Raw genomic sequence first — 25,597 nt, 5'->3', positions numbered from 1 at the left:
ATTATGTTGGTGTCAGCGTGTTGGCACAGGACATATAGTGTATTGTAAATTGTGTCTGAATAATCCCGTAAGCTGTAAGGAATGGGCTGCGAAAGGCAGCCAGAAACGAAAACTCACCATATATTCATTAATTCGTTCATTTATGCATTCATTAATTCATTCACACATGAGTTGCTGGAAGGCATAGTCACTGATGAATGATGAATGAGAATAATAATAACTAAAACTCGTAGCTTGGCTTATGTGCTTATGAAGATACTGTGTAGTGTGTACAGTGATTGAACCCTGAATGGAATTGAATCAGAGGGTTTAATATAGATATGGCATGGGAGTTTGTGCGTGTGTGTGTGTGTGTGTGTGTGGGGGGGGGGGCTATTATAATCTCAATAAAGTGGCAGGGCGAGCATAAAGCTTATTGGCCTTTCACTGGCTCCTTACTTCCTTCATATGCACAAAAAGGAGAAAGCAGATTGGGTTAAGTACTCCATTAAGATTCGCTCACCAGTGACAGAGCAGCGGTGCCTGATGGAGCCATGCAGGCATGAGGTGCTGACAGCTATTTATATCTGCTCTGCTGTATGAAGACAAACTGGAAGCTGGAGTTGGCACAGCTTGCCGATATGGATGGAGGTATTGAGTTAATGATTCAATTAGTGACCACTTGAACCCTAGTGTCGTTATTCTATGCCAGTGGTTCTCAAAACATTTTCATGTCAAGGACCCCCAAAATTATAGGTATTTGGCCACCAATCCCCCTCTCAGAATATTTTGTTCCATGGACGAACTGAAAGATTTCAGTTAAAAACATTTGCTGTGAATATATATTCAAAGATTTTTCACGATAAAAAAAGAAGCAGATCTACAAGGCCGAAAAGGTTAGGGCTGAAGCCGAAGCTTTTTTTAAATACACATATATATATATATATTTAACCACTCTCCCTTGAAATCGCATTGCATTCATTTAATGCGATTTCAAGAGTTAGTGGTTAAAATAAGGATATTAACCCCGATGAGATGGATCATCTCATTTTCGAGGGAAACAATCACACAACAAATCAACAATATGTATTATATGGTGTAAATGTAAGCTTTGTGATTCAATGCTTTACTTGTACACTGAGTTGTACACTGAGTTAACCCATTAAGGCCATCTGTGTGACCTTAGCTTTTAACCACTTAACTTTAGCCATTGGAAAAATAGAAGATATACAAGCTCAGTGCCGCACTTCCAAGCTGCATGCAGGAGCTGTTCAAGCCATATATATATATATATATATATATATATATATATATATATAATAGAATAAAAGTACACAGTATATGTATATACAAAGAAAATGAGCTGTCACGAGGCTTCAAATATTACATTACAGAGCTAAATCAAACCAGAAAAAAACTAAACGGAGAACAAAACAAAAAAGAAAACATATTTGCATTACTTGCTACATTGATGTAAACAGTTTGTATTATGACTCATAGCATTTTGACTATTTGTTTATAATGATGGTAATAACAACATATTAATATTAATAAATAATAATGCCAACCATTGTCGCCACGATCATCACCACTATAACAACACTGTAGGATATATAACTATCTAATTTAACATTTGTGGAGTTGGTCACGTGGCCAAGCGGTTGACAGAAACTGGTCGACATGTTCTGTTGCCACAACAGGGGCAGAAAACAAGGACTTTAACCACGCTACTTACACACACTGCAACTCGCTTACAATTCGCAAACCTGGCAACACTTCTCCGTGTTCTCATAGGCCCTCCAGCCATAGAGTATATATACTCTAAGCCTCCAGCCCCGCCCCCACAGCTACTTTTCAGTCTCACAATCGGCCATCTTGCTTTTTACTTCGATGCGCGAGTGGACATTTAATGCAAATACATTAATTATAGCTCCAGCAAGCAAACACAAACACCTCAACTCCATCTCATTGTGAATAAGAATTCCGAGGGGAAAAATAATTTTTGGAACGCCACTTTCACCCAGTATGAAGCTAAATGTGGAAGCCGTGTGTGTCACACCAACACTGGTGACCCAGAGAATCCTGTGCCGATTCTCAGGCATCTGGCCTGAGGCACTGCCTGCGAGTTGGCTCTGCGTGCGCTTTTTCCAACTCTCACTGATTTATCCAGCTCACACGTCAATCACAGTCAGCAGCTCTCAGCCTGCACACACACGCACGTCTGTCTTGCGCACACGCGCACACACACACACACACACACACACACAGACACACAGGCACACAGGAATAGGCATGCAGGCTAAGGCGAGTGGCAATTTAATGCAAATAAATTATTTATAGGTCCAGCAAGCAAATCATGATGGTCTGTAGGTCACAATCACATTCCGATTTGAGGGGTTGTGTTTTGTATGACATTTTGGCCAGTAGTTTTATATCTATCTCAGCTTTTGCCTGATAGCACACATGCTAACAGTGCTGACCACAACGTTAGCAGCATTTGATGACAGCTTGCCATAGCAACGTACAGTGTGCGCAGACCTAACGTGAGCTTCTGGGACAGAAACTTGCGTTTTCATGACAGCAGCAGCTGCTGCACCCTGTGATAGATACTGTGCTAAAGATGCTAAAGCAACACAAAACAACATCCACACGCAAAACAAACCAGGGACCAGGGTTGCCACATATCGTGGATGTGAGAGTGAAACAAGCAACCAGGTCTATAAAAATGTTAATAGGCCAGTTCAAAGTAGGTAAATCAGAAATGGTCCGGAAATTAGTCTTAAAATAATCAATTATAGTGTTGACTGTCACACTTTGTTGTCTAATGTTGTTTCAGAGCAGTGGAACTCAAACATTTCCATGTCAAGGACTACCAATAGATAAACAAGTCCAAAGTAGCTTATAATGATCAGACTTGGCAACACTGTCTCTAGGTTGAACGTTCGACTTTACAAGCTCACACATATGAAATATGTTTTTTTGAATCTTCAAACTGAGACATATTTGATGATAATACTGTTAGCACAGTCATCATACTCCAAGAGCATACAAATGGAACCAAATGGACCCTGCTTTTCCCAGAGAGCAAATGGTATCAAATGGGGGTCTGTGGCCTAATGCATTTCAAACTGGGGCTTCTTGGTATTATATTCTCTGCATATCTTATCAACTTGGGGTGAATATTTCACCACAATACTTTACTGAATATTTCACAAGAATATAACACAAGAGTCAAATGTACGGTCAAATGTAATCACAATATAGGCTACAGATGTAAATATTTATGACACAGTAAAATGTCGAAAATTAGTGCTATCCCCCCCCCCCCACACACACACACACACACGACAGGCAAGGCTGTTGTTTGCATCGTTAGCAGGCAGCAGCTACCTTGCCACTGCTCTCTGTGACTGTAGTTGTTTCACCATGTTTGCTTATTTATGAGAAATAAAAAACACTTTCTGTTATTATAATAATTTATAACCCATCCGTTACTACATGTGCAGGGCACACTACTGAGTTTAAAAACACAGCTGAAACATGAAGTGGAGTCTGTCAACTCGCAATTTCCTTCTTCCCATATTGTGCTGCAATGTAACTAGGATTCGCCGGCCAAAGGCCGGCGAAATTCTAGTATACTACAATACACATTATATTAATATACTATATTATATACAATATATAATATACATTACTATTCATTTATTCTTATTGCTCTATCAATGACCTTTGCTTTATATAGTTTGTTGAATGTTTTTATTGAGCTGGACATTTTAAGTTCATTATCTAGTGAGTTCCACATTTTTACTCCAATGACTGATATGCATCTGCGTTTAGTGTTGGCCCTTGCCTTAATTGTCTTGAATATGGCGGTTCCCCTGGCTTGAACAGCTCCTGCATGCAGCTTGGAAGTGCGGCACTATGAGCTTGTATATCTGCTATTTTTCCAATGGCTAAAGTTAAGTGGTTAAAAGCTAAGGTCACACACAGATGGCCTTAATGGGTTAACTCAGTGTACAACTCAGTGTACAAGTAAAGCATTGAATCACAAAGCTTACATTTACACCATATAATACATATTGTTGATTTGTTGTGTGATTGTTTCCCTCGAAAATGAGATGATGCATCTCAGGGGGGTTAATATCCTTGTTTTAACCATCGCATTAAATTAATGCAATGCGATTTCAACGGAGAGTGGTTCAATCAGGCTAGGGTTTATCCTCCAGTCACATTTAAAAATAAAATATAGGAGTTTCTTTCTCGACAGCAAATAGTTATACTATAGTGAAAAGGTGAGCAGCATGGTCATGTGTAGCCATGGTTCATGACTCTCGTATTCATACGAGAGTCATGAAGTAACTGCACCCTGTTTTTGGCGCTCGCTACATTTACAACTTTTACGTATATAGAAACATTCAGATTTCAAATATAAAGTACTTACAAATTGTCCATTTAGAACCTTTTTTTCCCATAATATTTGTATAGATTTTTTACACTTTATGACCATTTGAGTTTGTCTGCGTCTAAGTTTTGACTGCATGGTGATACGACACTGTGAGCTTGTAGATCAACCATTTTTACTATCTGTTGGGGTTTAAAGCTGCTATAAGCATTATGTCAAAACATTTTAGTCTCTGTGACACATCTAGGGGCAGCAATCTGCATTCAAAGATTTTCCTAGAAGCTTTGTCATTGGTCGATTTGCCTGTCTGGTTAGTCATTTCAACCGTTTTTTGTTTTTTTTTGACCAATGGCAAAGCTTCTAGGAACATCTTTGAATGCCGATTGTGGCCCCTAGATGTGTCACAGAGACTACATTTTTGTTGGGAGCATTTTACTCATTGCTGGCTGTCTGAATAAAAAAAAAATAATAATAATCATTACATTTTTGCTTATAGCAGCTTTAAGTGGTTCAGAAGAATAATAAATGCATCAAAGACGAGCACTATACTGTCTTTCAATTGGCAGGCAAATGAAGCAGAACACATTTTCAACAGGCTTTTATGACCTGGTTCTGGTTCCCTTTTGAGAAAGTTTTCATAGTGAGAATAATATGGTTAGTTGTCGGCATGTGCTGTTCTGTGCCTTCTTTGTGGGACACAGTTTCACATGTTTGCACGCGTTACCTAGCAATGGCACATTTCAAATGTTTTGTCCTTCTCTTCTAATGTCGCACTGTTGTGTCTTTTCAAATGGTTTGCTCTTGAAGAGGACCTGGTTTTTGTTCATTCAAATTGGGATTCTTTCATGTGGCATGAAAGGTTTACAACGTTTTTGATAACACCGGGGCGCCGCAAAGTTATTCCAATATGCTTCAAAGATGGGACATTGACATTTTGTGGCATGTACAATTGGTACAGATTGAATTAACCCCATGCAATGCAAGTAGAGAATGAATTGCTACTCTCTACTTGCATCTGGAGTTTAATCAAGTTCCAAGTGTTGTGGAATCATTACATAAGAATAATGAGATGTCTCCTGAAAGATGGATGAGGAAACTCATTATTACACTGCCAGTTCTTTCCACAGCTATAATAAACGTCCAATCAGTTGGTATGCAGTTGGAAGAACACAAGTGCAATGCAACTCTGAATAATCTGTTGCTTTGTGCTTTGTCCAAACTCTATTATGTAATCTTCCCACAGAAGTAACAATAATGCAAAAAATAAACATCACAGCAAACTGAAAGTACATAGTATACTACAAGAACAACAACAACTACAAGAACATCGTCATGCAAATGTGGGCATTTTGCACGTACAGACGTTTAGCAGCTTTTTCTCTTTGCAACTCATGCTGACTTTTTTTTTCGTGCATGGAAAAAGTCAATGCTGCACTCCAAAACCACCACCTTCAGAACGCTAGTAGAGGCATGTTGGATATACGCAGATGATGATGAGACATAACATCTCTTTGTGGAGGATTCCAGCAATTTTGGGAAGACACTACTGCAGCAGAAAAGGAGCTGAACTTGGATATTCTCAGCTGTGCCAAGACCAAAAAAGGTTCCCCGCCGATAGGACGTTGGAGGTGGTCCTTCACACACCTTCCAAACACCCGAAGAAATGTACCGACAGCAATACTCATGTATTCATGGGTCATGTGTTCCAAAAATAAACAAAAGATCTTGGTGGTTTCACTATATATGAAGAATCAACTGCGCGAAAACTCTAATGTTACTGCCGCCGAAATTAGTTAATATTTAACTAGAAACAGTGTGTATCAAATATGAGTGACTGTCATAAATAATACAGATACACCTCCCCAACAATATCGCTGAGACAGTTTGTTTGTTTTTGGATCACAATGCTTATATGAGACGATTTTAAGATGACCCAATGTTATTCTCCATTGAGAGAATTTACTTCCGCAAACCAGGGGATGAGCGAATGATGTCAGGACAATAAACACCCGTGTGAATTGAGGGGCGCTCTCATCAACATATGTCATCACCTCATTCCGGCCAATCACAATTTGCGGGACAAACGCAATGTTTGTGTTTACACAAACACTCAAAGCTGGCCATTCATTGTCAATGGCATTCAATGTTTGTGTTTGTGCAACCCATTAAGCCCGTCTCCTAGAAGCATCGATTGCCAAGGCGATTTACCCCACTGTCTTGCTGCGCGTGTTCCTGCTGTTTATGCACTAGGTTCGCCTGCAGACACCTCTGTAATCACCATAAGCCTTATACTGCAATACAAACACAACCAGAGCCATTTTCTGGCTTTTTTTCTGCATCATGTGGCAGCCAAGTCTATGGACCTTTGATTGGTGCTAGCCCCTCGTATGCCCAGCTTTGTGTGTGTGTGTGTGTGTGTGTGTGTGTGTGTGTCCAGGAGTCCAGCTAAAATGGGCAAAAAACTACGAAAATGTGCCCATCTCTGATGGATTAATTACAGACTCCAGCGTGGTAGTGAAGGCTACCCTCACCCACCAGGGAGCGGACACTAGACTACAGGAAGAAACAGCAAGAAGGGTTCTGCTTAGCACGAAACAGACTGAAGCCAAAGAATATTGGCGTGGCCTTCGACTGCAGGGAAAGTTGGCCTGTGTTGATTCAGCTGATCACTCTGTTTCACATTCGATGTACAGAAATGCTGCTATTGGGGAGGATGTTTTAAAATTCATCATCAAAGTAAGACTGCAAGTATTACCTCTCTCTATTATCTCTCTCTCTCTCTTTCCTTCCCTTCAGCTTTCGGGAAGGGATTTTGATTGATTGATTGAAATCTTTATTAACAGTTTGCAGAATTACAGTACATTTCAAGCACAAACTCAATACAAAGACTGTTAACTGTGAGTGGACGACCCAATTAAGCCTTACACTTGTTTACAACAGGGTCCACATTGTTCAATTCATCAAAACATTTAGAGACAAACAAATAGACACTTCTATGTAGTTAAAGAACAGAACAGGAATTCATCATATAGGAAGCGAAAAGGGAAAAAAAGTATATATACAGTGAGGGGAACAGGGGGATAAAAGAAAAGAAAACGAAAGACAGAGTGTAGGGCGCCTGCACACAACACCATGCGTTGATGCCATGTGTGCATATGTGCAGGCACCCAACACCACGTCCATACAGAAACATAGTACAATCCATAGTACAAAGACAGAGTGTAGGGCGCCTGCACACAACACCATGCGTTGATGCCATGTGTGCATATGTGCAGGCACCCAACACCACGTCCATACAAAAACATAGTACAATCCAGATACAAATTCAGCTTTTACAGAGGCCAGTTTCGAATTGCAGCCATCCGTAGGTGCCCTTTGAGAGCAGTTTTGAAGGAGCCAAGGGATTCACATGTCTTAATGACTGTTGGTAGGGCGTTCCACATTTTGGTCGCATAGGAGCGAAAAGAATTTAGTCCCTTGTTTGTGCCGAATCTGGGTTGTACATGATTTGTTGCACTCCCTCTGGTGTTGTGGGTGTGGACTTCGTTTACATTAAGGAAGTATTTAGACAGGTACATGGGTATCTTGGTGGTGTATCTAATCTTGTGGACCAGACCCATTGCAAGATGCTTTACTCTGTCGTCGACCCTAAGCCATCCCAGCCTGTCAAAGTGGGCAGGGGTGAGGTGGGTTCGGGGGGTGAGGCCAAGTAGGAGCCTGACCAGTTTGTTTTGGGAGGTCTGGAGCCTTGTTTTAAGGGCCTTTGAGGTGCTGTGGTACCAGGAGGTGGATGCATAGTCAAAGAAACCTTGTACAAGGGCTCCTGTTAAGGTCTTCAAGGTGTTTTTGTCGACCAGTGAGGAGATCCTGTAGAGGAATCTTGTTCTTTGATTGACTTTTTTGATTACGTTGGTGGCCATCTTATCACCGGAAAGATTGGCCTCCAGGATGGAACCTAGGTAGGTAATTTGATCCTTCCGTGTGATAATATCATCACCAACTCTAACCAAGAAGCCATCTGCCTTTTTGAGATTACTATTTGATCCGAAGAGAATGGATTCAGTTTTTCCCAGGTGTAAGGATAGTTTGTTATCAGCGAGCCAGGTGCAGATTCTACCGAGTTCAGAGCTGAGGGTCTTTTCAACCTGCAGTTTGTTCCTGTCCGAGACCAGCAGTGCTGAGTCGTCTGCGAACAGGAACAAGTTGCAGTCACAAGCTGAAGTCATGTCGTTTACATATATTAGGAACAGTAAAGGCCCTAGTATGCTTCCTTGTGGGACGCCACAGCTCACTGGGAGGGGGGGGGACAGTGTTCCGTTCACTTCCACCATCTGTTCTCTCCCCTCCAGGTAGGATTGCATCCAGCTCACTGATGTGCTATCAAAACCAATAGCTTTAAGCTTGTTAACCAGTATGGAGTGGTTCACGGTGTCAAAAGCCTTTTGGAGGTCCAGCATGACCATGCCGCAGTATTTTCCAGCATCCACCTCGTGTTTGATGTGGTCGCTCAAATAGAGAAGGCATGTGTCAGTGGAGTGGGATGTTCTGAAACCAGATTGGAACTCGTACAACAATTTATTAGTGGCAAGATACTTTTCAACCTGTTCATAGACTATTTTTTCCATCACTTTCGAGATGGAGCTTAGAATAGAAATAGGGCGGTAGTTGCCGGGTTCTAATTTGCTCCCTTTTTTGTACAGGGGGGTTACTTTGGCCAGTTTAAAATCTCTGGGGACCTGTCCTTGTTTGATGGAGAGGTTAACTATGTGGGTGATGACTGGAGCTATGGAAATGGCTGAGTCTCTGAGAAATTTGGAGGGAATATTGTCATGGCCAGTGGCCTTGTGGGGTTGGAGGGCACTCAGTTTCTTAAGTACCTCCTCAGTTGTTACCATTGTCATTTTAAAATCATCTTTACAAACACCTAGGTTTTTGTAGAAGCCTTTGATGTGCTCTACACCAAAACGCCCAGAGTGGGAGGGCAGTTTGTTAACCAGCATTGTTGCAATGTTTGTAAAGAAGATGTTCAAGTGATTGGCTACATCAACCTTGTCAGTGATGAGGGTGTTATTTGATTTGATGTTTATGTTAGTAAACCTGGTTTTAAGTTTCTGACCACAGCCTAGTTGGTTGTTTAGTAGCTTCCAGAGCTCCCGAGGATTGTTTTTGATTTCCTCGGCTTTATCATTGATAAAGTTACTTTTGGCTGATTTGGTCATGGCAATTACACCGTTTCTTAGCTTGTTACATTGGGTTTTAAGGATGCAGGAATTTCATGACTAACTGTGAAATACTGTGCAATAGTGATGCGCGGACGCAGGTCCCGCGGGTTGTGTTATAAGTGTTATACTGTTCATTCAAATAATTTGTTACGCCTCACAGGAAACAGGGACGACGTCCCCTCTCTCTCTCTTCTTTAAAGGTCTCTCTCTCTCTCTCGTATCTCTCTCTTGTATCTCTCTCTCTTTCTCTCATAACAAGCGACCTGCGCCGGGATGGGAGGGTTATGAAAAAAGGTAGCCCGTGCATCACTATTGTGCAAGGTATAGTGTGATTAAACACCATATGCTCCGTTATCTTTGGCCCAGCGATGCTGGTCCACTGGTATAGCTGCAATGAAAGCAGTCACACAGTGGGTATTTGATTCTGCAATGTGACAGCTGTGATAAAGATGACACACTTCACGTTAAGTATGCATGGTCTCTGTGTTGCAAACATTCACTTTGTGCTGCTAACACACAGAAGAGAGACCAAAAAATATGTTGTGAGTGAGAGAGACAGCCTTGAGCTGAAACACAGAGAAAGTGAAAGGCACAGAATGAGAGGAAGACAGACGCAGAGAGCGAGAGAGACAAAGAGAGACTGACAGACACACACACACACACACACACACACACACACACACACACACACACACACACTGAGTGAGACAGACAGACAGACATCTTTTGTGACATTTCTAGAAATTACATGCTTTGGGTAATCACAATAATATTGAAAAAAACATTTTTTTTTTTTGTCTTTTCTTTTCTAAAGAGATAAAACCAGTGAGTCAATATGCTACACAGGAGGTTCTCATGCCCCCACATCTCAACAAACTGTTCTAGACAGGGAGAGAGAGAGAGAGAGAGAGCGAGAAGCTGGTAGGCTATGTTCTAATTTCATTTCTCCAACACACTGTATTTCTCTCCAATCTGAAATCCAATTTGAGACTCGAGGGTATGACAATTTGCAGTAGATAATGGATGCATGCAGGGTTAACAAATCCCAAATTGAAATCGTAGGGAAAGGAACAACCGAGAACCTAGATAACTATAACAAAAATATATCGCATGGATGCACCTGGGACGTATCCTCAGTGATGTATCCCAAGGTCATCGGGGTGACAAGAATGATAAGAGAAGCAACACATTAAGCCTGTCTCCTAGAAGCATCGATTGCCAAGGCGATTTACCCCACTGTCTTGCTGCGCGTGTTCCTGCTGTTTATGCACTAGGTTCGCCTGCAGACACCTCTGTAATCACCATAAGCCTTATACTGCAATACAAACACAACCAGAGCCATTTTCTGGCTTTTGATATTACATCATGTGGCAGCCAAGTCTATGGACCTTTGATTGGTGCTAGCCCCTCGTATGCCCAGCTTTGTGTGTGTGCGTGTGTGTGTGTGTGTGTGTGTGTGTGTGTGTGTGTGTCCAGGAGTCCAGCTAAAATGGGCAAAAAACAACGAAAATGTGCCCATCTCTGATGGATTAATTACAGACTCCAGCGTGGTTGTGAAGGCTACCCTCACCCACCAGGGAGCGGACACTAGACTACAGGAAGAAACAGCAAGAAGGGTTCTGCTTAGCACGAAACAGACTGAAGCCAAAGAATATTGGCGTGGCCTTCGACTGCAGGGAAAGTTGGCCTGTGTTGATTCAGCTGATCACTCTGTTTCACATTCGATGTACAGAAATGCTGCTATTGGGGAGGATGTTTTAAAATTCATCATCAAAGCAAGACTGCAAGTATTACCACCCAAGTACAATCTGTCAATCTGGTATCCCGACACCCACACTCCACTCTGTATAAGTGTATAAACCATCATGATTCTGAACAACACCTAGAATCCATCGCATACATAACAAATGGATGTAGTGCATACAAAAACTTGTATATTGCTCGCCACGACCGGATTGTTGACCTAGTGTCTGATGCAGTTCGAAAGTATGTGCCATCTAGTGCAGCAATGTATAAACATTCAAGAGTGTTACCAGATTGGTTTAGCTGCATACGATGTCTTTGCTAACATCCCCAATACACCTGATGTTGTCTTTGTTGACACCAGTCACAAGGAGGTCCTGATTCTGGAGGTGGGCTGTGTCTTTTATTTGTACATGGACCAGGCATTCCAAGATAAATATTCTAAGTATCAACCATTACTTGGAAGTATAACAAACTTGGGGTATCGCTGTAGATTTGCCATACTGATATTCGGAAGCCTGGGCCATGTGCATAAACTGACCATGAGTGGTCTAAGAATAGCTGGCATGACAAAAAGCAAAGCCAAACAACTTACTGTTCTGTTTCGGCTGTTATAGGCAGTTTGTCTGTGTGGAGAAGGAGGTGCCATGTGTATCCTTAAGTGAACATGAACTGTCAACCCTGTTATATTTGTTTCCTTGTAAAATGAGTTGTAATTTGTGGATTCAAATAAAGAAATCGAAATGTGTGTGTGTGTGTGTGTGTGTGTGTGTGTGTGTCACTGTGTGTGTGTACACCACGAAAATCGAAGACAGTATGATCATGTGATGATAAGAGCGCCCCTCACTTCACACGAGTGTGATTTATAATGTTTGTTTAGAGCACTTTAAAGCACTTTTTTCTTTCTGTTTCAATTGTATTTTAACCGTTTGGCCGGAAGGATTAATTCAAGAATGATTATTATATGCCAGGATATCCCCCCGTTACACTTAATGGATGGAGCTGAAGAGGAGTAGTGCTGTTGTTGTGTTTTGTTTATATTAGTAATTGTATTGTCTTGTAATGATCATTGTTGTTTTCTGTATGTTTGTATTGTCATTTGTGTGTAAAAAAGGAAAATAAATACATTATAAAAAAAAAAAAAAGGATATCCCAACGTTCAACATCATATATCGTATAAATTAAAATGATCGGGATGTAACGTCAACTTTGTAAAGTCAACTTTTTCAGGAAAGTGTTTCCGGTTCATGGCTTTCAGAGTAAAAGCGCTCGACAACTCCGGCACCCGTGTTAACGAATGTTACGTTTTTCGGCGGGATTGTATTAACACTTAATCTGCTGCTAGCTATTAGCATTCATGAAGTTCCCAGTGCCACCATACGCGTTCACTTTAAGAGAACGTGTAGTGAAAATATTGCTGCCCTGGGGCTCAACCATTATATATATATACGGAACTGGCTGATAAGGTCCGCTAGCATCCCCTAGCGGCGGGTCCGTATATATACAGACCTAGAAAGAAAATAATTAACTTGTACAGCACTTTGGGTGACCTGGTCATTTTAAATGTGCTCTTAAATCCATTTTGTGTTGAGTTTAGTTGAGATGCAGTACAGTGTTCTATATACAGTACAGAGGTCTAGATTGGCATTGTAGGTATCCATTCACAGGTATCCATTCACATATATTGAAGTGGCAGCTAAAGGGACCTTTTGTAAAATCAGGGGAAAAAAGGGGGGTGAGTGTAGACCACTCCTGGAGCCTCTACTATCAGGAGTCAATAAAAACAGCAATCATCTACAGTAGATTCTAACCACTACCCCCGACTGCAACTGCCTGCAAATCCCCCAACTTGTGACTCAATACTATGATTGTTTTTGCTTTCCCATTAACAGCTTTAAGAAATGCCAGCAGAGGTTCAGAGAATGTAGAATAACTGGCCTCTGGCTGCCATTCCTGCAGTTTTCTGGGCACGTGCAGCAGGACGGATTAGTGAATAACAGAAATTGGGCCAAACTATGAACCCGTGTTCAATTAAAAACAATATTTACCAACCTTTTGCATCAAAAAACTCGTCATCTGAGCTGTCGATGGATTCTTGTGCAATGTTCTGTATGCGCCAGTGAGAGGCACTGTGCTTTCGTGATGAGGCTGTGGGGCAGATGAAATATAGAAAATCATCAGTTTCACAGACAGGATCAGTAATGACAGTCTATCAGAGAGATTTATCTGTAGCTATGATAGTTAATCAGAGATGTCAACATACAAAGGAATGGGTGTCTTTTTTTCATCTCTTTTCATTCATCTGCTCTTTTACTTCCATTTCTCATTTCTAAATAACCGTATTGTGCAAAATTAGAGCTCCAAAGCAAGAGACATGGATGGTCTTTAATAGAACAAGAGCACCAATTGGACTGTTCTTTAGATGTTGTTAAGGCACTCAAATCACCCCTTAGATAACAACCATGGATATTATCTATTTATTATATTCCACTATCATATCATCGCTGTCCAGCAGAAACCAGCTAACTCCATTATTCAGGTTTTAGATTTTCTTTTCTACTGAACACCCTTTAAATAAAGATGTCTCCGCAAAGGCTGACTATGTCAGTGCATCCTTGTGAGCATGCGAGTGCGTGCGTGTCCTTCCGTCCGTCTCATTGATTCCCATCCTTCAGCCTCGCTTTTCTTATGGGGCACTACCATGGATGAATGGATCCAGTATGTGTGTGTGTGTGTGTGTGTGTGTGTGTGTGTGTGTGTGTGTGTGTGTGTGTGTGAATCGTGATGTCACTGATGTATGGACGGACGGACAAATCAAGTCTGCTACAGGCAGGGAAACATTTTGCCATTTTGTAAAAGATTTTATGAGCACTTTTTATTTCCCTTTTCTCACACTCTCTATGCACATGTGCACACCAGCCAATTAACCAGACATCCTGTGTTTGGATTAACAAAGCACTCCCCCTCTGTGAGACTAGTCCCCTGCAACCTATTATGATCCAACAGTCTAACTCCACAGGTCATCATTCATGGACTCTATTAAGACAATATGCCCCACCTGGGTTAAACAAAGCCCCATGGACGCCAGGCTGTCTTTGCAGTCTCCATTTGAGGAGTTTTATCACCGTTATTTGATTAAACCTGCGAAACAGATGACATTGGTATGCATAGCCTCAACTTAAACCTCCAATGGATATTATGACTGAGAGCTTCTTCACACAAATGTACTTCTCCTTTTATCTCAGGAAAGTGGAATAAATCTGTTCTAATATATTTTGTTTGTTTGTGTGCGTGCGTGCGTGCGTTGTGCATGCGTGCGTGCGTGTATGTACTGTATGTATGCATTTGGTTAAAATATGTAAGGTTTAAAAAAAAAAAAAGGCAAAAGCATGCTTCAACTTCTGAGATTTGTATTTGGTTCATTAGCCACCAGATGGCATACCTGGTACGTACGTATCATCCAGTATAGATATTGAGTACTACGTACGTACTCAATATCTCATTTAATTTCCTGTAAATGGTTTTGGAAGTGCGTGCAACTGCAACTTGAGTAAATTGATCCGACAACAGGGTTATTGGTTTGCGTGAGATATCTAGAAACTCAAATGAGAAAACCGATAAATGTAAACTTCAACAGTGGAAGACTCCCACTTACTGAAAACGCATGTCTCTTAGGAAAGAATGACTCATCAGCACTGACTGGACAAACTGAAGAGCCGTTGCATGAAAACAAGTGGGAGTGTGCGTGCGCCGTGCGTGCGTGCGTGTGCTTAGAGAGAAGGTTCTGTAAGTTTTACATTGTGTACCTACTATTGATTGAAATATTTATTCACAGTATATAGAATGGATACATTTCAAACGAAGTCAATACAAAACTGCTATGATCTATTCTACTACTACCATCGCAAATATTTGGATCTCCAAGTACCACTATGCCGATAAAAGATGGTAGCGTAGACCGTTCCTACCCTATATTGAGCTATATGTATGAACAGTTCACACACCAAGTAGATGATACCGCAATACATCCACATGTTGCCGGACCACTGGCAGTAGAATGCCAAATACTGTAGTGAAGTCACTTCCATTGGACAATCAGGTTCATGAACGAACAAGCAAGGAACAAGGAGAATAAGCTTGGTAACTGTTAATACATGCCATCTGCCATGGCTCTTATTCTCCATGATACAGTGTCATTATTAAAAAGTGGCACCAAATGTAACCGTTTGTTTGATGAAACAAAATAGGAACTTCACTATCAAATTGAAGCTTATTAATGGGTTCTCTCTCCTGAATTGATGCCCCACCCAGTGTTGTTTTTGGCAGCAAATTTAGATTTTAGTCTCTTGTGTAATAGTTTTAATTTAGTCACATTTTAGTCACCTGGAATGTCGACTAAATCTACAGTTGATTTAGTCGAACAAAATGTATTTTGGCAGGACTTGATGCCGTCGTAATGACTGTTTTTTCACTTGCTGAAAATAGCCGATCTACAAGCTCCCTTGTATCATACTGGGTTGGGTGAAATTAAATATCTAAAAGGTCAAGTAGTCAGGGAAAACTATCAGTATAATGTCAAATCTGGCACCAGTAGCATGTGACGTGTCAAACTAGGGGGTTTTCATGATTCTGAATCAATTCCAAGCATTGGTTTTTGGGCTAAAAAAGGCCATAGCCGTCAACACAAATGTGATGAGGTCAGCACATTTGGGCACATTTGGGCAAGCTTGGCAATGGCCGAATTTAACCCAAGGAGTGTTTTTTGGAATGGGTTCAGAATCATGAAAACCCCCTAATTCGACCCCTAGTTTGGCCATAGACCCCCTAGTTTGGTCATATTAGCCACTTATACCCAAATGTGCCCAAATGTGCTGACCTCATCACATTTGTGATGACGGCTATGGCCGTTTTTAGCCCAAGGAGTGTTTTTCATGCAAAACTAATGCTTGGAATGGATTCAGAATCATGAAAACCCCCTAATATAGAACATAATTTGCCTTATATTGGTATATTATATATACCATTGTATGGTACCCCAACTTTCAGCAGCTGTGGCATATGTTCGTAGACACCCTTACAAACACATTGGTGAAGAAAACTCTTGGTAAGAAATGTATTCCCAGATTGTATTAGTATCCTCTAACTAAAGAGAGAAAAACTAAATTGTATTTAAACTTGAATGCTCAGCAGCAGTGGAACACTCCCATGCACTTATACATGGACATGACATGTCTCTTGGGAAAGAGAATGACTAAGCACTGGACAAGCTAGGCAAGAAAACAAAACGTGTGTGTGTGTGTGTGTGTGTGTGTGTGTGTGTGTGTGTGTGTGTGTGTGTATGTTGAGTGCATACTGTGTGTGCGTGCGTGTGCCACGGTGTCAGTTCACATCCCGTCAGTTGAAAATGTTAAATTACAGAGGAGGTTGGATCTTCTGTCAATTGGAAATAACCATATAGCCTTTCCTCTAATTGAATTACACCTCTTTTCAGCACACAATTAAAATCAATTACCACAGCCAATAATCTATGTGTAGGCAGGCAGAGCTAAACTGCACACTTGTCACCTTAAGCAATGGATAGTATCTATAGCCTCCAGACATTCTCTCTTCCCCCTTAGGGCCCCTACTGTGCAGCTGTATTGATAAATGCTGCTCAGTGCTCATGCATTGCTGCAAAAAGATGAGCAGGATAGCTAGTAATTCAAAAGCCTACATACTGTAGTCCAGCCTCCATTCCTGAATGTGAAATAGTCACATTGTACAGCACACAGTGTAAAATCTTCAGTGCTAAATTAATCAATTTGTAACTCTCAGAATGAACCCTTAACGGGTCCTAACCCTAACTTGTAATGGTTTCATTTGGATCCATTTGTAGTTGTACACTCTTGAGTTAAATTAACAGGCTGAAGATGACTGCATGCCAATGAACAGTGCTTAATTCTGCCAGTGGCTTATTGACCACAGGCTTAGGAAAAGAGCATAATGAGGTCATTGGTTAGGACTTAGGACCTACTTTCAAATGTTTATGAAAGTAGTTTAAGGTTACATGTAGAAAGTCACATAGTGAGGACAACATAAAAGACATTTCACTTCTCACAAAGAAAGATTGTGTCATTTGTTTTAGTAAGTGCTTGCTAGTCTAGCATCAAAGGGTTGGATAGAAGCGTGCGCCTTCAAAAGCAAAATATGAGTATGAATGAGTCATCATCCCTCATACTTCCATCAGTCTGAAGTGATTTCACCAAGCTGAAATTGGAAAGATCAAAAGCCAAAGCCCTGATTTTAATATTCAAATGTCAGAGCTACAGCCTACAATGAATGCCAATTTCATCTTCTGAAAAGGCTGAGCTACCCACTATGCCGACTCCGTAATTTGCGCCAATGTGCAGTGCATGTGGCCATGAGCGTGTTGTTGCTCCATCACAAAAATTGCTATCTTGCCCACACAAGTACTGTATAGGAAAACGGCTCATTACATGGCATTCATGAAAAATTCAATGAAAAAGGTAATGGAAAAATCATGGCCCCCTCACACATTAGAAGGACATTCTAAGATGGCCAGTTCTTTGATTGTATTTCAGTTCAAGGATAGAGATATACTTTGTCTGTCTGTCTGTTTTTGAGTGGTACAACCACTCCAAGGAACAGCAATGTCCGTGTCCGCCTAACTATGTGACGTTAACCCACCCATGCGCCTATGTGACTGTGAGCATCAGTATGACTATTAGTACCAGTAGGGGCGCTGTTTTGCCAGAAACAGAGAGAGTGCTGCACTGTTGCCTGCTAATGAAAGAGAGAGAGAGACAGAGAGAGAGGGGAGGGGGGGGACAACACTGTGTGGATCATCCCGGATCGTTCGATGAGGAAACGCTAACCGGCATCAACTGTCAGTAAGGGATTACACAGCGCTCTGACCGTGACTGACGTTCTGACGGACTTGTTCAGTACTGTACTGTACTGTACTGTACTGTACTGTACTGTACTGTACTGTACTGTACTGTACTGTACTGTACTTTACTCCACTGTACTGTACTCCACTGAGGACTCCCAGCACCAGACACTTCATTCAGGAGTGATGGATTCTTGAGACGCTATGGTTCTGCAGACTCCACTTGCGGCTCGAATGGCCCTCCTAAAGGCCTCATTGAAGGTTTTTGCGCTTCCTCCTCATGGAGGATGCAGGCTGGGGCATAACCTATACTGCTCCCGGGGTGCAGTCTACATTCCGGCTGTCACCCGTCTCTCCGGTGGTCTCTCTGGTTGTCACATAGTCTATTCCTATGATTCACTATAAATAGAATACCTCAGAATGAAAATACATTGCATGGATGCAACTGGGACGTATTCTCAGTGATGCATCAGTGAGGTCATCGGGGTTTCGGGTACTTGAGATTACTATCAAAAAGAGATAATAACTGACTCAATGAATGAGGTAATTAGGATTATGGTTCATGCTTACAAAATCAAAAAATGTAGGGTAATCTCAGCTCTTTTCCAAGGTCTGACAGCAAGTAAATAAGCATCTACTCTTTATATATATAGGAGAAGTGGGAAACTGGATTTGGGGTACAAATGACTGAAGAGGACTGGTACAAATATGTAAAATACAGTGTATGGCGACAAGCCAAATATTAGAGCTCAGCAAGGATGTTGTCGGTGCAACAACCATGCTGGAGGCTATGTGGATGTGTAAATGCTGAACACATATTTTAGAATTGTCCAAAAATGAACAACTATTGGGATAATGTATGGTCAGTGATGAAGAATATATTAAGCTATATACCCAAGGCAACTTAGGCAAGTGATGTACTGTACTTGTGTAACTTGAAACAGGATAATACATAAAGAGAATATATGTACCTGGTCAAAGTATTATTGGCAGCTGCCAGCTAGTAAAAAAGCTATTGTATAAAGCAGAACCTCCAGTTTGTGAGCAGTGGCTGGACATTATGGAGGAGATATTTGTAGAAACAGAAACTATAACATGAGATTGCAAGAGGATCTATTCATCAAAAAATGGGAGAACCCAACAAGTGGACATTCATGAATGGACTGGATTATGTTGCTTGATAATGTTATCACTGTTACACTGTGACTGTAACTGTATGGCAATCTGCAAATAAAAGATCACACCCGTGTGAAGTGAGGGGCGCTCTTATCATCTTACAACATGATGTAAAACAAACATTGAGACAAAACAAACCAAAATAAGTAAAAATATATATATATATCTGATTCAAATTTTCTTATAAGCAGCATTTTGTTCAAAACGAGCCACTCCTGCAAACGTATTAGCCAATCAGGATGTAATATGAAAAATCAGACAGATCCATCTTGATCAAATGATTATAGCGATAATAAATATGTTTTACAAAAGAATAATCAGTGCTATAACAGGCCGATGTGAAGTGTGTGCAGTGCACAGATTTCACACACACACACACACACACACACACACACACACACACACACACACACACACACACACACACACACACACACACACACACACACACACACACACACACACACACACACACACACACACACACACACACACACACACACACACACACACACACACACACACCTTGATGTCGCATATCACTGGGAAATCTGCTGTGTGCATGGTAAGAAGCTGTTCCCTGACAGACGCCCTGAGTGCTTCCCCATGACAAATGGCCATTACGTTTACATTCTCAACTGAAATGACAGAGGTCAGGGGCTGAATGCATCAGTACAGGCATCTGTAGGATGCAGAAAACTGTGTTGAGCAGGCTCCCCGGGGAGCCGTTAGCTGTATGGCAAAATACAAATGGAAATAGATATGCGCCATATGGCAACATTTACAACACTAGAGGTTTGTGCCGCTACACGGCTCTCACACCTACGTCACACCACAGATCCGACCGATATGCCCATATACCCGAATTCCTCCAAATAGTAGCCACTAGCCTAGTGTTTAAAATGCAATCAATTTGGACCCCGCGCGTTTAAAAGGAACTAGGCGTCTATTTGCAGTAGGTTTTAATTTATTTTTGCACCTGTCTGAGCCGGGCCATGTTTTAGTGCAAAAGTCTTTTGTCTTTTGATTTAATGTTGAGAGAGAGAGCACATGACCACATGGTGGTGATGTCGCTCAATGTGTTGCTTAGCCAATTTTATCAATTAGGCTGATTGATAAAATAACAGCTGTGTGTGTGTGTGTGTGTGTGTGTGTGTGTGTGTGTGTGTGTGTGTGTGTGTGTGTGTGCGTTTGTTCCTCCGTCATAATGGGGACACATGCTTGTTTACACAGTCACCTACAGAGGACCTCAAACAGTATGGGGACAAATGTGTAGGTCCCCATAACACAAATCATTCAGGAGGTAGGGGAGAGGTTGCTGATGTGTCTGGTGTAATTTTTTTAGCAAGTCCCATAAAACATGTTTTCATGTTCATGAACACACACACACAGTTCATGACAAGTGTGTTAATAATGGGGACATCCCCCAGCAGGCGATAGTTGGTACTGCAGTGTGTGTGTGAGAGTGTGTGTGAGAACACAAAAACACTACTAGCCAATCACAGATCAGAGATTTACATAAGTTTACATAAGCTCAAACCAGCGTTACGGGGACCGTAGCTAAGTTTGATCAACTGAACACATTTTGAATGGTGCACTACATTACAGGAGTTTTCACTGGGGGGGTCTCTCTGTACAGTACAGTACAGTACAGTACAGTACAGTACAGTACAGTACAGTACAGTACAGTACAGTACAGTACAGTACAGTACAGTACAGTGGAATGTAGTACAGTACAGTACAGTACAGTACAGTACAGTGGATAACAGTACTGTACAGTACATTACAGTACAGTGGAATACAGTACAGTACAGTATTGCCAAAATATGTATAGAGTCAATTTGTATTGGTGTTGGGGAGGGGGGCGGGGCGGGGGTCACGAGACATGGTCAAAGCATTGCCTGGGGGTCCCCAGCCAAAACACATTGAAGAACACAAGATCACCCCTGTCAATGATTAATATGGAGCAATGTGATTATAAGTGTAATAATGTAATAAGAGTAATAGTGTAATAAGTGCAATAGTGAAATAATTGTAATAAGTGCAATAGTGAAATAATTGTAATAAGTGTATTAGTGGAATAAGAGTAATAGTGTAATAGTATAATAAGTGTAATAGTCTATCACGTGTAGTAGAGTAATAAGTGTAATAGAGGGATAGTGTAATAGGCTAATAAGTGTAATAGTAGAATAGCGTAATAATTGTAATAGTGTAATAAGTGTAATATAGTAATTGTAATAAGTGTACTAGTGTAATAGCATAATATGTGTTATAGTGTAAAAAGTGTACTAGTGTAATAGCATAATATGTGTTATAGTGTAAAAAGTGTACTAGTGTAATAGCATAATATGTGTTATAGCGTAAACAGTGTACTAGTGTAATAGTGTAATAATTTTATATGTGTAATAGTGTAATAGTAAGTGTAATGGTACAGTACAGTACAGTACAGTACAGTACAGTACAGTACAGTACAGTACAGTACATACCAGTGGAGTGCAGTACAGTGGAATGTAGTACAGTACAGTACAGTACAGTACAGTACAGTACAGTACAGTACAGTACAGTACAGTACAGTACAGTACAGTACAGTACAGTGGATAACAGAACAGAACAGTACAGTACAGTACAGTGGATAACAGTACAGTACAGTACAGTACAGTACAGCGTATTACAGTACAGTATATAACAGTGCAGTACAGTGGATACCAGTACAGTGGATAACAGTACAGTGCAGTGCAGTACAGTACAGTGCAGTGCAGTGGAGTGGAGGGCAGTGCAGCACAGTACAGTACAGTGGAGTGCACATTCGACCTCACATTCCGACCACTGTCTTGTGCAGAGATATGTCAGGACTGTTCAAAGCAGCTTTTTCAGAGTGCGTTAAAGTCGCCCATGTAGACAGTGAAACCAAACATTGTCATATTTAATAATACCATTAATTTAATACTATTGTATACTTGATACTAAAAACCATCTACTTAATTTGCAATTGATGAGCCTACATTGCAACCGGATTTAGCAAAAGGACATAGATCAGAATGTACCAAAAATAGCGTTAACTTATTATTTTTGTCCATCTGTACTGTGCAAGCTTTATTGATTATCCTTGGGAAATTCAGGTGCCATACATATTGATATCAATGTTGATACATATTCCTAAATAGTCGCTTCCCTGCATGTTGTGGTGGGGTTGGTGACTAGCAGGTTCAGGAAAGTATAAGACAAAGTATAAGGGTAATAAACAGAGGAAGAACATAATTATGCAAGGAGAAGAGAAACCTCACCTCAAGTCTCTTTGCTGTGAGACATCTTACCAGGTGAAAATTTGAGCTACAACCATGGAAACTGACTGGCCATGGCGGACTAAGGTGAGGACATGTTCTCAAACATATAAGCCTGACTTACTTATTTATATTCAAAGTGAGATTGTTGCAGTAGAGGAAATGTAATCCAAATCTTTGTAGTTGTGCTCTAGAGAGGTTTGTGGAGAGGTTTTCAGCAACACAGCATGCCTTTTCCACTTGTACCCCACTTTTATTTAAATGTCCTAATCAGTGTAACATAAGTAGGCCTCACGTGGTCCCTGTGTTGCACATTAGCATGGGGTCCCCAATATGCATGTTTTAAGATGTGTGTGTATTTATGCAAGCTTGTAGGCAGAATAATTGAAACTTCAGAATACATGTATTTATATGTCCCCATGATGCACATTAGCTTAAAGTGTGTTATATATATCACAAAAAAGTGTGTTATAAATACCTACTATCTAACAAAATGGTATATTGGACTACATCAGGATGTTGTAATACTAGTAACATTATCTTACATGAGTCATTTCGAAACTTTCAATAAGTGCATTCAACATTGATAGTCAAGTGCACTACTTTCACATGCCTACATCTTGTCTTTTAAATATTCAATGAATCTTATTCTAAACAGATGTTGAATGGCATACCTGAACATTCCTTTACTGGGGCTTATCAGGCTTAACATTATGGTAATGTTTTGGGCCAGGCCAAGCCTTGGGCTGGACCAGTTTGGGTCCAGGCTTTAATTGTCAGGCCCGTTGAGAACTCTAACAGCATGTATGTTCCCTTGAAGCACATTGGCCTAAAGTAAAGGGCATTAAAAGTCTAAATATTGTACATCACATAACTGAAAGTGTGTACTGAATACCTACTGTCCAACATCATTTGTTTCTTTTAATGTCCTAATATCTAGTAATATCAGTTTAACAAGTGCACCTCACGGGGTCCCCAAAATGCATGTTTTTAGATGTGTGTATTTATGCAAGATAGTAGGCGGAATAATTTAAACTTCAGAAGACATATATGTCCCCATGATGCACATTAGCACGGGGTCCCCAATATGCATGTTTTAAGATGTGTGTGTGTGTGTGTGTGTGTTTATGCAAGCTTGAAGGCAAAATAATTTAAACTTCAGAAGAGATGTCCCCATGATGCACATTTAGCACAGAGTCCCCAATATGCATGTTTTAAGATGTGTGTGTGTGTGTGTGTGTGTGTGTGTATTTATGCAAGCTTGAAGGCAAGATAATTTAAACTTCAGAATACATGTGTGTGTGTATTTATATGTCCCCATGATGCACATTAGCTTAAAGTGTGTTATATATATCACAAAACTGAAAGTGTGTTCTAAATACCTACTATCTAACAAAATGGTATATTGGACTACATCAGGATGTTGTAATACTAGTAACATTATCTTACATGAGTCATTTCGAACTCGCTTTTATCCAAAGAAACTTTCAAAGTGCATTCAACATTGATAGTCAAGTGCACTACTTTCACATGCCTACGTCTTGTCTTTTAAATATTCAATGAATCTTATTCTAACCAGATGTTGAATGACATGCCTGCAACATTCCTTTACTGGGGCTTATCAGGCTTAACATTATGGTAATGTTTTGGGCCAGGCCAAGCCTTGGGCTGGACCAGTTCGGGTCCAGGCTTTAATTGTCAGGCCCGTTGAGAACTCTAACAGCATGTATGTTCCCTTGACGCACATTGGCCTAAAGTAAAGGGCATTAAAAGTCTAAATATTGTACATCACATAACTGAAAGTGTGTACTGAATACCTACTGTCCAACATCATTTGTTTCTTTTAATGTCCTAATGTCTAGTAATATCAGTTTAACAAGTACACCTCACAGGGTCCCCAAAATGCATGTTTTTAGAGGTGTGTATTTATGCAAGATAGTAGGCGGAATAATTTAAACTTCAGAAGACATATATGTCCCCATGATGCACATTAGCACGGGGTCCCCGATATGCATGTTTTAAGATGTTTGTGTGTGTGTGTGTGTTTATGCAAGCTTGAAGGCAAAATAATTTAAACTTCAGAAGAGATGTCCCCATGATGCACATTTAGCACAGAGTCCCCAATATGCATGTTTTAAGATGTGTGTGTGTGTGTGTATTTATGCAAGCTTGAAGGCAAAATAATTTAAACTTCAGAATACATGTGTGTGTATTTATATGTCCCCATGATGCACATTAGCTTAAAGTGTGTTATATATATCACAAAACTGAAAGTGTGTTCTAAATACCTACTATCTAACAAAATGGTATATTGGACTACATCAGGATGTTGTAATACTAGTAACATTATCTTACATGAGTCATTTCGAACTCGCTTTTATCCAAAGAAACTTTCAATAAGTGCATTCAACATTGATAGTCAAGTGCACTACTTTCACATGCCTACGTCTTGTCTTTTAAATATTCAATGAATCTTATTCTAACCAGATGTTGAATGACATGCCTGCAACATTCCTTTACTGGGGCTTATCAGGCTTAACATTATGGTAATGTTTTGGGCCAGGCCAAGCCTTGGGCTGGACCAGTTCGGGTCCAGGCTTTAATTGTCAGGCCCGTTAAAAACTCTAACAGCATGTATGTTCCCGTGACGCACATTGGCCTAAAGTAAAGGGCATTAAAAGTCTAAATATTGTAGATCACATAACTAAAAGTGTGTACTGAATACCTACTGTCCAACATAATTAGTTTATTTTATTGTCCTAATGTCTAGTAATATCATGTACACCTCACGGGGTCCCCAAAACGCATGTTTTATGGTGTGTGTGTGTGTATTTACGCAAGCTAATAATTCAAACTTCAGTAGACATTTATGTCCCCATCATGCACATTAACATGGGGTCCCCAA

At 40.6% G+C, this 25,597-nt stretch overlaps 1 protein-coding gene across 1 annotated transcript in view; it reads right to left on the bottom strand.

Moving 5' to 3' along the window:
* pitpnm3 (PITPNM family member 3) overlaps nucleotides 1-25,597 on the bottom strand; it is a gene marked incomplete at its 5' end in the record, with an annotated part of 96,142 nt that overhangs the window by 60,859 nt on the left and 9,686 nt on the right. The window contains one exon of the mRNA XM_080771986.1: nucleotides 13,399-13,494. Coding sequence (XP_080628112.1) covers nucleotides 13,399-13,494 — 96 coding nt within the window. The remainder of the gene's footprint in view (nucleotides 1-13,398; nucleotides 13,495-25,597) is intronic.

Source organism: Protomyctophum bolini (assembly GCF_963924005.1).
Source record: "Protomyctophum bolini genome assembly, chromosome: 9".
NCBI classification, from domain to species: Eukaryota; Metazoa; Chordata; class Actinopteri; order Myctophiformes; family Myctophidae; genus Protomyctophum; species Protomyctophum bolini.
Note: the sequence above shows the minus strand (reverse complement) of the source record. Positions and strands in the feature narration are given on the sequence as shown.